General features: G+C 40.3%; 1 protein-coding gene and 1 long non-coding RNA gene across 10 annotated transcripts in view; one reads left to right on the top strand and one right to left on the bottom strand.

Moving 5' to 3' along the window:
• PFKFB2 (6-phosphofructo-2-kinase/fructose-2,6-biphosphatase 2) overlaps positions 1-14,760 on the top strand; it is a 40,988-nt gene extending 26,228 nt beyond the window's left edge. For 5 of the 8 annotated variants that reach the window (XM_079979427.1, XM_079979425.1, XM_079979421.1 and 2 more), the window contains one exon: positions 1,703-7,351. In XM_079979427.1, coding sequence (XP_079835553.1) covers positions 1,703-1,729 — 27 coding nt within the window. In that variant the 3' untranslated portion in view covers positions 1,730-7,351. Of the gene's footprint in view, positions 1-1,702; positions 7,352-9,116 lie in introns of those variants that run through there. The other 3 variants (XM_079979424.1, XM_079979426.1, XM_079979428.1) reach the window with 1 other exon arrangement.
• The window catches only part of LOC307218041, a 355,464-nt gene that overhangs the window by 33,789 nt on the left and 306,167 nt on the right, over positions 1-15,508 (bottom strand). The window lies entirely within an intron of this gene.

The following is a 15,508-nucleotide window of genomic DNA, read 5'->3' as shown; positions in this document are numbered from 1 at the left end:
TACGTTTTAAGCCAAAAATGAAAAGCATGACTGCAGGGGTTTGCAAATGAGTTTAAAATATGAATATAAAAGTTTGCCATGTACTGAGTCAGACCACAGGTTTAGCTAGCTTAGTATGGTCTGCTATGGTGTGCACTGATCTCAGGCTGTGTTCCACCCAAGTCCTGCTACTTATGATCCTATTTCAACTAGAGATGCCAGACACTTAACACAGAATAAAATATTACGAATACAAAGCATGAGCTCTGCCATTGAACTGTGGTCCCTACAAGACTCCATGCTGTTGCACTCATGGGGAAGCCACACTAGTTTGCAGTTAACTATTGAGTCTACAGTTATTTGTAAGTTTCTCTAATGGGATGAATTCTGGGCTAAATTCACAGCAGTGTATTCTAGGCATGCCTTGCATTGCCATGGAGACAGGATAAAAGCAAATTAATGACAAAGCATTTTGACAAAGGCATCTTCTAATCCCTTGATACGCAATCTCCTCTCGAGGCTCAGTTTACAGGAATTTTGTAAATCATATATTTGCTTCCCAATAGCCCTGTAAAATGACACGTCTGCATCTCACAAAAAGTCGGAGATTACTGTTGAGAGGGTAAGGCTGAGAGCTGCTGGTCACATTCCAGTACCAGGAATAGTGGGAAGAAGTTCAGAATAGTGGAAGCAAGCTACCACGTTGCAGAAATTGCCAAGTGTGACTTGGTACCTGTAGATTCTTAGAACCTGTGCACTATTTTGAAGAGAGAGTATCTGTTAAGTAATATGACACACACATTCTCTGGCTATATGAACTAATATAATCCTACCAGGAGTGAGTACAGGAATGAATGCAGGAACATCAGACCATTGGTCCATCAAGCTGATAGACCAGTTTTCCACACTGACTGGCAGCAGCTGTCCAGATGGTTTCAGATGGGAGACTCTCCAAGCCCTACCTGAAGATGCAAGGGATTGGACCAGGGACCTTCATCCAGCTGCTCCACCACCAAGTTACAGCCCTTCACGCAGGAGTAAATATAATGAGGAGGTGTAGGTTATGACCATGAATTAATGAGAGAATGAGAGATAGCAGAAGAGTAAATAAATATAAGTGGAAGAAATAAGAAAGGAAATTAAGAACACAGGAGAAGTTCAGAGATAGGTAGGAAGTCACAGAGGCTCCTATACCCCTGTATCTGACTTATACCCATGTATAAGCTCTGTCACACTCAATGAGACTTATTTGTGAGCAGACATGCATAGGACTGTGTTGTAAATGTGAGTCATAAGCCATATGAGGAGACAGACTTTCTGTCATAGAATGTTGCATGAAAGAATTCATCTGTTAACAGTTTGTGAACGTTCTGTGACATCACATTGCTGCAGCCAATTCCTATTGGACATGCTTAACAAATCATCTAGCAATTGTGAATTGGTTATTGCATATTTGCTCACACACACACACTTTCTAAAAGAATCCTCTGTCTTTTCTTCGTAAGGAAGGTAGTCAGATCAGATCTGATTCTGCTCTTGCAGTGCTTGTGTGCTGCAGTCCTCCTGAAATGCCATGCCTTAACAGTGCCAGCTAGATGTGTCTAGACATTGTCAGTTGTCCCTGAGAAGCAGAATACAAAGAGTTGGAAAATACTATGCTGTCTCTTTCTCACATTATAATGTGAGAGGATATGTCAATGGCATGTTATTTCCCTCTCTACAGGGAGAAATCAGACGCAATCATCTGTGAGCCCCTGGTCTCGCTACCACCAAGTGAGATTGTCCCATGAAGGAGGCATTTGCTGCAAACCTGCACAGAATGGCCAGTCTCTTAAATTTCCTTACCCTTCTATTGCTCTGCAACTATGCTGGTCTGCATTCCCCTTTGCAGCATTACTAAATGTAACTGTGGCAAGTCTCTCTTTGATATCTTAGCTTTTTCCATTTTGTGTGTGGACCTCACCTGTATTAATATTTGTAAATCTGTGGTTATTTTTGTAACATTCCCCAATAGCTGTGATCGTCCTGTACAATTGTGTGTGTGGAAGAGAGAGAGGGAGGTTGTGTATTTCTGTTTGTGGTATTTTTGCTTTGTGGAGTTAGATTTCTGCCCTGCATGTAATGGTGATTGTGACAGCTGCCTTGCAACACATGTGGGAGTCGCCTTTCCTTGCCATTTATGGAATGCATTTTTTCCTAGAAACCACAATCCATTTGTGGTCCCTAGCTGCTTTATGGGAGTGATTTAATAATAGAGATTTTTTTTTTGTTAAATATTTGCTGCATATTAGGAAATAGATGCAGGGATATGTGATTCAGCGTCTGGAATGCACTTTCGATACTTGGCACTGTTCCCGTACTTTGCCTTAATGGGAACACTCCCAAAGAAAGATTATTTGCCTGCACAATGTGCTTTATTGTTTGCTGAAAATGTTTCGGTTTTGTCCCTGGCTGTCCTGGAAACCTTTTCCTAGGTTCCCATACCCTAGTGCTTGCATTTTCCCATAATTGCAATCTTGTTGATGTATGTTTTGTAAAATGATAATAGTAATAATAATCTTGGTAAATGCTACATTTGTGAACTTTCAATAATCCACCCCCTGATAAACTTGATTCACTTTGCTGGAGGGAAAGAGAAGGCAACAGGGTGGGTCACCTTGGTTCAAGGATTGTGAAATGCAGCCAGGTTTTGATGAATGACGGAATATTTTAAATTGGAAATTTGTTCCATTATTTTTAAACGGCTTGATTAGTAAAGGAATAAGAGGGTGGGACAGTGATGAGGAAAAATGAGAGCATGAGACTTCTGCCCAGACCAGCCACATAAAGTAAGGATGGGCAAGCTGTAGTCAGGTGTTACTGGATTTCAGCTCCTATAACCCCTGGTCCTGCTGGCTCTGAGACTGATGGGAGTTGGAGTGGGGGGAAAACCCACAGGTTTTGTTTGCCTCCAGACTGTCAGTATTTTGCAGGAGGGCTTCAAGCTCATACTAAAGTTATGTTTGCACAATTAAAGTGGATTAAAGTTGCCCTGGTGCAACAAATCTACTTAAAAACAACAACCAACCCCACAGACTTTCTGTGGTTAGAATAATGACAGTGGATGTATCCTGGTTTCTGCTTCCTGATACACATTCAAGATGCATAGACGTGCTTTCATCCACTGTACCTGCTTTTTGCAGTTTTAAGCACTTGGAAAAAGACAGAACCACTAAGAGAGTGATGAAACTCTCCTAGAACAAAAGAATTAGTGGACTGCATACTTGAATGATGGTCACTTTCAGAGTAAACCCTCAGAATAAATTATATTCTCCAAATACACAAGCCTATAATTACATAGTGGACATCTAAAACATACAATTCCTGTTATGGCAGATCTACACAAAGCCCTTTAGAGCCTTGGGACAGCCCTAAGAGGCAAAGGTACGATTGCCATAATTCAAAAAGTGGCACAAAATTGCTGAAATCTCATAACAAAAAAAAGTTAAAATTTTCTTTAAAAACTAAACTTCCAATATGCATACAGATTTTCCAAGCCATTTCTGCATTTTCTGTCCAAACACAGTTTCAAACAGCCAAATCATGGCTGTGTCCGGGAAATTCCGGACATATGGCAACCGCAGGCATAGGTGAGGAGTTTGATATCTTACATTTTGATGTATACTGTTAACTTTTAAACCACCACCCTTTAAGGAATTCCCCAGTAAAGGTACTAGACTGTATCTTGATGGTTTTTGCAGGGAAATCTCCACGAACTGCCACCTTACAGTTTACCCAGTCACGGATATGTACATGCTTAGTATGGAACCCGTTACCATACTTATTATTAGTTGTTTTTATTAAATTTGTTAGTTGCTTTATCTTGCCCAAGGCAACCCAAAACAACTTATAAACAAACAGACAATAAACACCACATAGATACATTAATACAAAGAGTGACGGGAATAGATTAAAAACATTTGTAAAAGGCCACAGATGGTAAAAGGCCAATAGCCTAGTTATAGAGAAACATTTTTGCTTCTCACCAAAAGTTAAGTAATGATGGCACCAGGCAAGCCTCCCTGGGGAGAGCATTCCACAAATGGGGAGCCACTGCAAAAAAGGCTCGTTCTCATGTTGCCACCCTCTGGGCCACTTGTGGAGGGGGTACATGAAGGAAGAGCTCAGGTAATGAGTGCAGGGTTCAGGTCAGTTCATATGGGGAAATGTGGTCCTTGAGGTATTGCTGTCCTGAGTCATTTAAGGCTTTATAAGTCCAAACTGGGACGCGGGTGGCAATGTGGGTTAAACCACAGAGCCTAGGACTTGCCGATCAGAAGGTTGGCGGTTCGAATCCCCTCGACCGGGTGAGCTCCCATTGCTCGGTCCCTGCTCCTGCCAACCTAGCAGTTCCAAAGCACGTCAAAGTGCAAGTAGATAAATAGGTACCGCTCCAGTGGGAAGGTAAACGGCATTTCTTTGCACTGCTCTGGTTCACCAGAAGCAGCTTAGTCATGCTGGCCACATGACCCGGAAGCTGTACGCCAGCTCCCTCGGCCAATAAAGCGAGATGAGCGCCGCAACCCCAGAGTCGGCCACGACTGGACCTAATGGTGAGGAGTCCCTTTACCTTTAAGTCCAAACTAGCACTTTGAATTGGGTAGCTGGATGTAATGCTGTCATCACAGCATGCTTAATTCCAAATTAATTAAGCCCTGTATAACATATCTAGGTTTTGCTTTCAGAGGCAAAAATGCATTAGCCTGCTCATCTTAGGCTAATGAACACATAAAGGAAGTAAAAGAGAGTGGGGAGCACATACTCTTTGGGAATCTGAGCCAAGACACCCACACTTGCACAATTTTTTACCCCTAGTGCTATACATTCAATTGCTGTTGTCTGTAGCTGAGTGGCCTTAAATTATTCTTTTTACTGGTAGCTCATCATACAAAGCCAGTTTTCATGTAGACGTTACAAATGGAAAGGTAACTAGTTGCTAGTACTGAAACACCATGTTCAGAATGGACTGGTAGGGGGTTTGTGAATGGCATTCTATCGTCATGTAAGACAAAGCTGTAGCAAAACCAATATAAGCGTGCATTGTGATTTTTCTGGTTTTTCCTGAGCAGTTATCTCAACACTAATGCAAGCTGAGCAGGCATAGAAGTAGTTTGTGCACAGACACACAAAAGATACCCAGACTACTGTTTCAACTAACTCCCAACTTTGAGAGATGACCTCAAAAAGTGATCATGTAGTTTAGCTTCTTATCTAGGACTTTATTCTGTATTACCCTTACAGAGCAACCCCAACCCTGGGTCATCCAGGCCTGGGGGCATTCAGAGTGTCAGAGCCACTACTGCATTCAAAGCAACATCAGCTCCTACCAGTCAGGAAAGGGGAGATACCAACTTTTTTTAAAAGGAGCACCACCAGCACAAGCCAGTACCTTTGGCGGGCACAGTGAGGTCTTATGTGGTGGCGGAGCCTCCCCACCAACACCAGAGCCTGATGGAGGGACACCTCTGGCATCCTAATCACCTCTAGTTCTATGGATCAGGGGTTAGAATTGCTCCCTTAATCTAGAAGTTCATATGCTAGACTTCAGCAGTTTTAGTCTGCAACATATGACCCAAGATTAATTCTTTTAAAAATCCTATGTGATACTTTGTTGTGGTAAGGACGCATAAATGTGCAGGCAACCGGAGAAACACTCACAGCCACTTTGCTCTTCCCCAGTCTTTTGAATGCGGCTCATGGCTGGCTAAAGCACATGGTTAGTGGGATGAGAGCTTAACCACTAGAAAATCAGGGCTGTAGAAGATAGTAGAGACAATTTTATGACTAGGCTGGTTAAGCTGGGTTCTCCATCAGTCTGCACACCCAAGCCAAAACACATTAGACTTCAATTAGTTCATTTCAGCAAATTCATTTCCTAGCATGTTTGGACATCTCTTTTTTTCCTGTAGTCTTTTGCTCAGAGATCTCTGATGGTTCTTTAAACCTTTATTGGAAGTATGGAATTAGGAGTAAGTTTGATTGATTTATTCCTCATTTGATAATTTGTGGTCAGCATTTTCAGAGATGAATCACCGTCCTGTGTTTCTTAGAACAAATGAATGTGTTTCAAGTTAGAGGGCAATGTGCCTTGTTTTCCTTGGCTCTCTAATGGTGAACTTGAAATAATAGTGAAATCATAATAAATATTATGTGTTTATTTATATGTACACTGTAAGCAATTTGACTTTTACCAAAGCTGCAATAATGCACAAGCTTAAATAATGATCTCCTGTATGTGTAAATATGAATGTTTTGCATATGGTCAAAGGTAACTTTATAAAGATGGCATCAGAGCACTGTGGAGGTCTCTCTCAGCACGTGTGCACGCGCACACGCACACCCACACACACGTGTAATTCATTTTGCCCATCTGTTACTTTTATAAACCTCAAAATTTTCCAAGTGCCAGAACAAGGATGTTATCATATAGAAGATGACTTTTTGCTGCAACAACTTTGTTATACATTCAGTGGAAATTTTTTTAATTGTATAATTGAAGGCTAATGCACATAGAACTGTTTTGCTGTGCAATTTATGGTTTTGACACATGTATGCTACCTTCCATAGGCAGGAGCAACTGGATAATCAAGGATGCATTGCTTATGCTGGCTCAAATGCAAGAGGGCTCCATTATTACTGTATTGCCCCATCATTCCAGATTATCGACTAAGCAGGGACATACAAATAAGACCATTATTACACTCCATGGGAATCCAAATACTAATGCTGTTAATTGTGGCTTAAATTAAGACCAAGGCCTAGAACCACTATTAAGTTGCATTGCCCAGGAAACAACTCAAATTTAGAGATGCACCATGGCTTTATGTGGTGGTGCATTTGTAACTATAGCCATATTTATGTTCATGTTGCTGTCGTGTGAATGAAAGCACTCAGGTAGATAATGATATTTTTCACCCTATATAATTGTAAGTTAAAATACTGCACATTGTTTCATTTTTCTACATAATAGTTTCATTTAAGCAAAAATTTACTGCCCAATTACCTACGAGAGATTTATTAGATCTTACATCTCAATCATGTCTGCTCTGTATGCATATCTTCTTGGTTTATTTCATTTAATTTGCGGGTGTGTATATGTGCAATTATGCTGTGTGAATGTATACTTCTAAAAAGCATCAAACTGCCACTTGTTGACTTTCTGTGCAGAAATAAGTAGAAGTCATAAAACCAGCAGGTTTTTTTCCATAAAGGTTGGCAGTTTTAGCCTGGAAGCCTGAATATCAATATTGTAATGAGTCATCTTAAAGAATTGTATTAGCATTGTGAACTTTCTTGTGGACCAGGTAAATAAAATTTCACCCACTGCAAACCACCATGCTGCAATGCTTTTCTTTCTCATTACTTTGTGCTGGCACTCTTTTCAAAATCAGTAACAATTTGTAAAGCTGGAGGCAAAAATGCACTTTCTCAATTGTGTGGAGCTCAGGCAGATGTAAAGGGTAAGTGGTTGCTTTGCACATTGTGGCTGGAATCCAAACACTCACATCCATGTGCAGGTGGAAAGCACTTGTATGGGGAAGGACCAGCCAGTGGTAGGGCTCCAGACTTTAGAAGAGCTTTTTGGGAGAGCATCGTAAGGGAGAACTTGAAATCACCATGCTTTATGGAAGGTTGACCTTTGGGTCCCACTCTACATCTTATACATACCTGTATAAATGTGACAGATATGTTTGCAGACATTGCACAATCATCAGAGAGCTATGACTGGCCACAGCCACTTTCAGTTTTCAGACTGAAACCTAGCTTCTCTTAACCCTGGACAGGTCTTTGAGCATTTAAAAGAGGTGTATGAAAGACAAAAAAATATATATTCTGATGTGAACCATACCCTAAAGCAGCCTTCCCCTAGCTTAGTGTGTTCCAGATGTTTTGCACCAAAATTTCCACTAGTCCCAGCACAGGGTTGGAGAAGGCTGCCCTAGAAATAAAAGTGCTTTTTGGTGTCAAGGCCTGAAATACAAAATAAGGTTTAAAGAACTCTTGAATCAAGCATTGTTTCTTTTTATTCCTGTGTTCATTTCATCAATGTCCATTTTAAAAAAATGTGCCAGTGACAGGTCGCTTAAGCTCAACTTTGTGAGTATTTGCAAGTATTTACATTTAATAATCATATATGACCAACTATGAATGCATGAAATACATATTATAAAGAACGATTTTGCAGATGAAGTTATTGGACACCTCCACAAAAGTTGTCTTTGAGCAAGTTTTACTCAAAAGTAAATCCATCTGAGTTGAGTGGGGATCTCTCATAAATGTGCTATGGACTGCAGCTTTAATTGGTTTGAATGCACTTCAGAATGCAAAATTAACAAATGTGATGAGCAATGCAAAATTATTTTTTGAGCATGTGTGGAATTCATTGCAGTCAGATTTGTTATACTCACTTGAATTCCATATGAACCCTGATTAAAATTATTATATGGAAAGATAATAACACAGGATATAGGTGTGACAAGGACAGACAGTGGACTTCCCTGATTCTGTAGTAGTCAAAGAAAAGAAAACTCTGTAGAATTCATTTGCAATATTTCTGCAGATCAGTGTGTTTCAAGCCAGATTGATGATTGCAAATGGATTTGTGTGCCTTTTTAAATAATAGATCTGTTTTTGTTTTTGTTTTAATCATAGTTTGGAAAATGACAAGTTAAAGTTTTTTTAATGTACAATACCAATTAGCCATTTTGGGGAGGAAATAAAGGCATGTGTTACAAGTTAAAGATGGTCAAGGGCTGAGTTAGGCTAGAGTAGCATAACAAACATGCCTACAGATGCTGAGAGAAGGGGTGGTCCTATGAACTTGGCAGCTAGATGAGTATATTGAATGAGGTTTTGAAGGTGGAGATGCCATGAAGACTTAATCATTCTAGAAGTAGAGCACAATTTTGTACTGTTTCTGAAACATTACTTTAATTCCAGTGATTTTATGTGGTCCAACATTATGCATTCAACATGCATTTAATTAATCTTACAGTTAATTAAAAAGTGAACAGAAATATTGAGAATGGCAATGTGGAATTCCTTTAGGATCTAAATGTTCATAGTTTTGACTTTTGCATTTGGTTTCTCCTTTCCAGAGAACAGCTGGCATAGCACTGTAGAAGCATTCCGCTTGTGTGATGGGAAATCGTCACGGAGGCCTCAGAAAACAAGCCACCTGGGACTGCAACCCCTTGCACTTGATCAACATCCTGAGTGTTAAATGTAGTTGTTGTCTCAGGAGACTAAAGCATGGTGGACGAGCTAGTTTTCTGGACCAATGACAAGTTCACTTAATATCTCTAAAAATGGTAGTGCTGAAAATCTGCTTTGTGAAAAATACGCTACTCAACATCTAAATCAGGCATAGGCAAACTTGGCCCTCCAGATGTTTTGGGACTACAACTCCCATCATCCCTAGCTAACAGGACCAGTGGTCAGGGGTGGTGGGAATTGTAGTCCCAAAACATCTGGAGGGCCGAGTTTGGTTGTGCCTGATCTAAATACTAGAGCAGGTGTGGGGAACCTTTGGCTTTCCAGATGTTGTTGAACTCCCATCATCCTGATCATTGGCCATGCTTACCAGGGGCTAAGGGGAGTTGTAGTTCAGGAATGTCTGGAGAGCCAGATATTCACCATACCTGCTCTAGAGCAAACTCATTTTGAACCTCTCAAGCTCTGGTGATGCACTTTTAGATCTTTGAGAAATCGTGTATCTTTAAGACATATTTGCCATTCAAATTTAAATCACTTTCAAATCTATTTAAATCACCCAGTTCCTGACAAGGTAAGCTCTGAGAAATGTAGTTCGTGATGGTCACTATGAGCACAGGATGTTGGACAAGATGGGCCTTTGGCCTGATCCAGGAAGCTGTTCTTATGTGTTATGTTTCTTGTCTGCTATCATCACAACCACAACCCGTGTTTTGTCTGCCCAATCTAAATTGCATTGTTAATACTTAGGAAGATTATTCCTCGTAGAAGAGATCCTGAGAGGAGTCTTCTGCCTACATATCAGGCATGAAGACATGATGAATTTTCTTAAATATGTGACATTGAAACACTGACAGTACTGCCACAAAGTCCAAGCAAAATCTAGTTGTTTTTCTCATTTGGTTCTGTGGGAACTCTGAAATGTTTCTGGAGCTTTTTTTCATAGACGTTCAATCATGGGGAGATATGATATCTTAGCTTTTCAGTGCCCATTCCAAAAATAGACACAGCTTAATGAAATTGCTAGCATTAAGGTTTCCAAGAGCACAGGCAAGATTCATTTGGCTATGGAAGGTCCATTTTCATGGCTTGGATTAATAGAAATAACGAGAGATAACAGACTCTAGAATGATACTTTCTTGCTAACCATCCTGAAACATCTGTCTTTCACTGTTGGTAGACATACTACTAAAGATGGGCCATTGGCTTGAGAAAGTCAGGCAATTCTTATTAAATACTAATAATTTATTTTAATGTATAACCATTTGAATATATGCTATGGGTACACTAATTTCACAGTGTTTCAGGTTTACCTATGAGAAATATTAGTTATATCCAATGGCGTCCATCAATGTTGATGAAATGCTCTTTGATCTAATGGAGGTTTCCATCAAGAGAATGGGGAGGAAGGTGATTTTTTTTTTGCCGATTCTCCTTCTCTCCTGCAGTTCCAACGCTATTCCAAGGAGTCCCCCAACCTTCTGGAGCAGATTTTGAGGGTCAGATAAAAGAAAATACTTAATGCAACTCACTGTTGAACTGGAACTTACTCCCACAGGAGGCAGGGATGCCTACCAACTTGGATGGCTTTAAAAGAGGATTGGGCAAATTCATGGGGAGATCAACGACTACTAGGCACAATGGCATTTTCCATCTGCACTGTCAGATGAAGTATGCCTCTAAATGTCAGCTGCTGGAAATGGCAAGTGAGCAGATTGCCGTTCTGCTTGTGTTCTGCCTGCCTTCAGGCATCTCTTGGCCACTGTGAGAACAGGACACTGGAATAGATGGGCTAGTGGCCTGATGCAGCAGGCTTTTCTTAAGTTCTTAAGGCAAGCCATGGCATAGCTACAGAATGGCCAGGGAGGAGCAAAGTCAATGCCCACCATGTCTCTCAGAGCCCACACATTCATACCCAGGCATAGTCTGGCATAGCGTAATTTGCATTGTAGGTTCAGAAGTTCATTCAGGCATTATTGTGTGTCTTTTTTCTGAATCCTGAACAGAATGGAGAGAAATCTATATGCAGTGAGTTTGAGCTTTCCAAACTGTGTGTCGCGACACATTAGTGTGCCAGTGTGTCGTGCTTCTCTCGGGGCTGGAAAGGGGTTAGTTTAATCTCTGGTTTGCCAGCAAATTACTGTGTTTCAAAATGATGCATGTCTAAAAAGTGTGTCACCAACATGAAAAGTTTGGAAAGCTCTGTGTTACATAATGGATTAATAGCATATTTTTTATTTCTGCTGATTGAGCCCACTAAAAAGGGTTTAGTGTAATCATTCCTATTATTAATATTATTAATTTATTTATGCTCTGCCTTTTTCCTGGCGGGTCTCAAGATGGCTTACAGATAAAAATAAGAATTGCTTTCCTACTCTTATCCTTGTTTACTCAGAAGTACCCTATTCAATAGGAGTTATTCCCAGGTAGGTATGCATAGGATTGCAGACTTACTGTTACTCTTGATGTTTATAAAGAAAATATATAGGGGACAGTTCCACAAAATTAAGCAATTTCCATAGAATATATTTAAGCATACCATAACCACATTCCAATGTGATGCTACCGAAGTACACAATCCTGCTTACAATTAGGATAAATATGTTGCCATAGAATTAATATACTACCTATTGCCTCTACGCACAATATACTGCTGTATCTTTTGCACAGTTTTATGAGGGAATGTTTTTGATAATGACTCCCTGCTTGCATCAAGAGGTAAATAATAAATATGTTTTAAATGCCAGGACATATGAATGTGACTGCTTATTAATGAGCAGTTTGATCCTAATTGACTAAAATCACTGCTGTAATATAATAATCTTCTTAATGCTGGGGGTTGTTTCTGCCACAAACAGCCTGCGTTGACCAAGATGCTTTCTGGTCAGGGATGTCTGAAATTTTCTTTTGTATATCTAAAACTAGTGTTGTGAGTAATGTGCTGTTGTCTTAGATTCAGAATGCAAATATGTGTTTTTAAAGCACAGCCATTAGTAGGTAATCATTCAAGTGCAATCCTATGCTGATTTTGGTTCATTATAATGGTACCCATGCTCAGTGCCTCAACAATAAAACAAATCATTATGACATCTGATAATCATTCAGTAGATACATACTGCAGACTCTCCAAGTGTCCGTATTTTCCAGGGGCAGTTCCAGATTTACAGAGGCCATCCCGGTTTCTGATTTGATCCCGGAATGTCCCGCTTTTCCTTAGAACATCCCTATTTTCATCGGAGAAATGTTGGAGAGTATGGAGTTATGTGACACCCCCCCCCCCGAGACAAGCAGATAAGTAACTATGCAAGCTTTAAAAGCATCTGAAGGCAGCCCTGTATAGGGAGGTTTGTTAATGTTTTATGATGTTTTTATATATGTTGGAAGCCACCCAGCATGGCTGGGGCAACCTGGTCAGATGAGGGGGGCATAAACAATAAAATTATTATTATCATTGAATAGGGTGTCCCTATTTTCATCAGATAAATATTGGAGGGTATGATACTGTCACCCCATTGCATGGCTTACCAAAGCTGTTGTTGTCTTTGTGCCCTTAGCTGTACAGCTAGGCTCTAGTCTAGTACACATGCTCACAAAAGCATTTTATCTTAGTTAAACAGTAGCTTCTAAGATAGGTTGGATAATGAGCATGGCTCAGTCAGAGAACTTGGCACCACCCCAGGCTTCTTGATTGATTCACTTTTCCAGATAGAGAAGGTTCTTTTCTGTCAGAAAAGACCAGTTGATTGAGCACATGGAAAGCTTAACTCTTCCAGTGCAGGAATAGATCCTTCTTCTCAGGGAGGAACCCAGTTTTCATCTAGTAGAGTCTCTGGTTATCTAGCACCTCCGGCCAGCTTTAAAGTGGGCCTACTACTGCTACTATAATAATACTACTACTATTTATAATAATAATAAATTTATTATTTATACCCCATCTATCTGGCTGGGTTTCCCCGGCCCCTCTGGGCATCTCCCAACAGAATATTAAAAAACTGATAAAACATCAAACATTAAAAACTTCCCTAAACCGAACTGCCTTCAGATGTCTTCTAAATGTCAGATAGTTGTTTATTTCCTTCTGATGGGAGGGCTTTCCACAGGACAGGCGCCACTACCAAGAAGGCCCTCTGCCTGGTTCCCTGTAACCTCACTTTTTGCAGTGAGGGAACCGCCAGAAGGCCCTTGGCACTGGACCTCAGTGTCTGGGCTGAACGATGGGGGTGGAGACGCTCCTTTAGGTATACTGAGCTGAGGCCGTTTAGGGCTTTAAAGATCAGCACCACCGCTTTGAATTGTGCTTAGAAACGTACTGGGAGCCAATGTCAGAGCAGTGTGCCCTGACACAGAGCAGGGGTTTTGTTTCACAGCAGCCTATAGCAGATGTAACATTATACCTTAGCTTTATATGTGAGAATTCAATGCAATGGGGCTTACTGCCTTCAGCTTGGACTGTTTTAATGCCACTGAGTAGGCAATGCAATCCAAATTCAGGTTTGTAACTGAAATGTTCAGTGTCATCTTCAGACAGATCACCATTGGCTACAACAGAATATAAAGCATTCGATCACACAAATACACACTGGAATGAATGTAACAGTTTGAGTGTTAGGAGTTTGCCACACAGCATTCCATAGATTGCACACCAAATATTATACAATATTCTAGTTCCAAACAGACATGAAAGCACAGATGTTGGAGCTGAAGTATATGGGAATGATAAAGAATAAAAAGTACCGTATTTTTCGGTCTATAAGATGCACCGGACCATAAGACGCACCTAGTTTTTGGAGGAGGAAAACAAGAAAAAAATATTCTGAATCCCAGAAGCCAGAACAGCAAGAGGGATCGCTGCGCAGCGAAAGCAGCGATCCCACTTGCTGTTGTGGCTTCTGGGATAGCTGTGCAGCCTGAATTCGCTCCATAAGACGCACACACCTTTCCCCTTACTTTTTAGGAGGGAAAAAGTGAGTCTTACAGAGCAAAAAATACTGTAATTGTCAATGGCCCAAAGTAAGTGAGGAGTTGGTTATACATACCAGTTTTGTCCATATTAGATTAGTAGCTAAATGTGACTTATCTTCTCTTTTTATTACCCAAAGCTCTGCACATAGCAATAATTTTAAAAATGAAATATGATTGAACTATATGCTTTATGAAAGAGTAATTATTGCACTGTTATGCACTTTAGTAAGAAATAGAAGCATGCCTGGTCTTTGCATGTTCCTATTAGTAGAACATAGATATGTTTTGTTTTTTAAATACATCTTCAGTTAACCAGGTCAGGATTAGTTCAGACCCTGAAAAAGGACAGGCATGAGTGTGTGAAATAGGCTAAACTGGTAGGTTTAAGTGAAGAACTGGCAAACAACACATTTTCCTTCAAATTCTATATTTGAGGGGGAAATGCCTAGAATTTCTTTCATGTTGCTGTCCAGGTTAAATAGTACAATGCTGGAATCTCATGTTCCAAGGTATTTGCACAATGTTTTTTGATTTGTGAAAAATAATAAAAGCATTCCACTAATGTAACCTTGTTTCTCCCTGTTACTTTCCTGCAATTGTTTATCAAACTGATCTGTTAGAAGGATTCAAGAGCTGCTGCTTTGTTTGCCTTCCATGCCACGCCTATCCAAACTTGCTCAAATGGAAACACAGGTAGTGGCAGGAGCTGTGAAGCACTGCTTAAATGCTGACAGCAGCTCCATGAAAAGCAGGGTGCTGAAGGGAAAGTAGCAGGGAACTAATAAGTGAAAGGGAACAGAGGATGAAGGAATCAAAAGAAGAAAAATTTAACAGGAGCAGGAAAAATGAAAGTGAAGGTAGGAGAAAAACTGGATTGGCTGCAAGTAGAACTAGAGGGAAGAGCAATTCTGGATTGTTAAGCCCTGTGGGTGAGCCAGAAAAAGGCATTATAGGATAGTGTAGGTGGGTGAAAGGAACTACACTACCGACATTATGGCACTAAGGCATTATGACGGGTCTAAGTAGTACGTAACTACACAGGACAGAAAAGGGGTCTTGTTATGGGGGAAAAAATGTCCAAGCCCCAGGGCCGGATTTAGGTCTGATGAGGCCCTAAGCTACTGAAGGTAATGGGGCCCTTTATATGTTCAGCTATCTTTTGTCAAGAACAAATTGTCACTTTTTTGTGTGTGTTGAATATATGCTATATGGTAATTTATGGACCTAATCTAAAACCATTTTTTATTTGCGCATAACAAATAGGAGCCTACACAACACAAAACACTGTTGCTGTATGTTTTATTTTATTGTTTTT

The sequence above is a fragment of the Podarcis cretensis genome (genome assembly GCF_951804945.1).
Source record: "Podarcis cretensis genome assembly, chromosome: 6".
Classification (NCBI taxonomy): Eukaryota; Metazoa; Chordata; class Lepidosauria; order Squamata; family Lacertidae; genus Podarcis; species Podarcis cretensis.
Note: the sequence above shows the minus strand (reverse complement) of the source record. Positions and strands in the feature narration are given on the sequence as shown.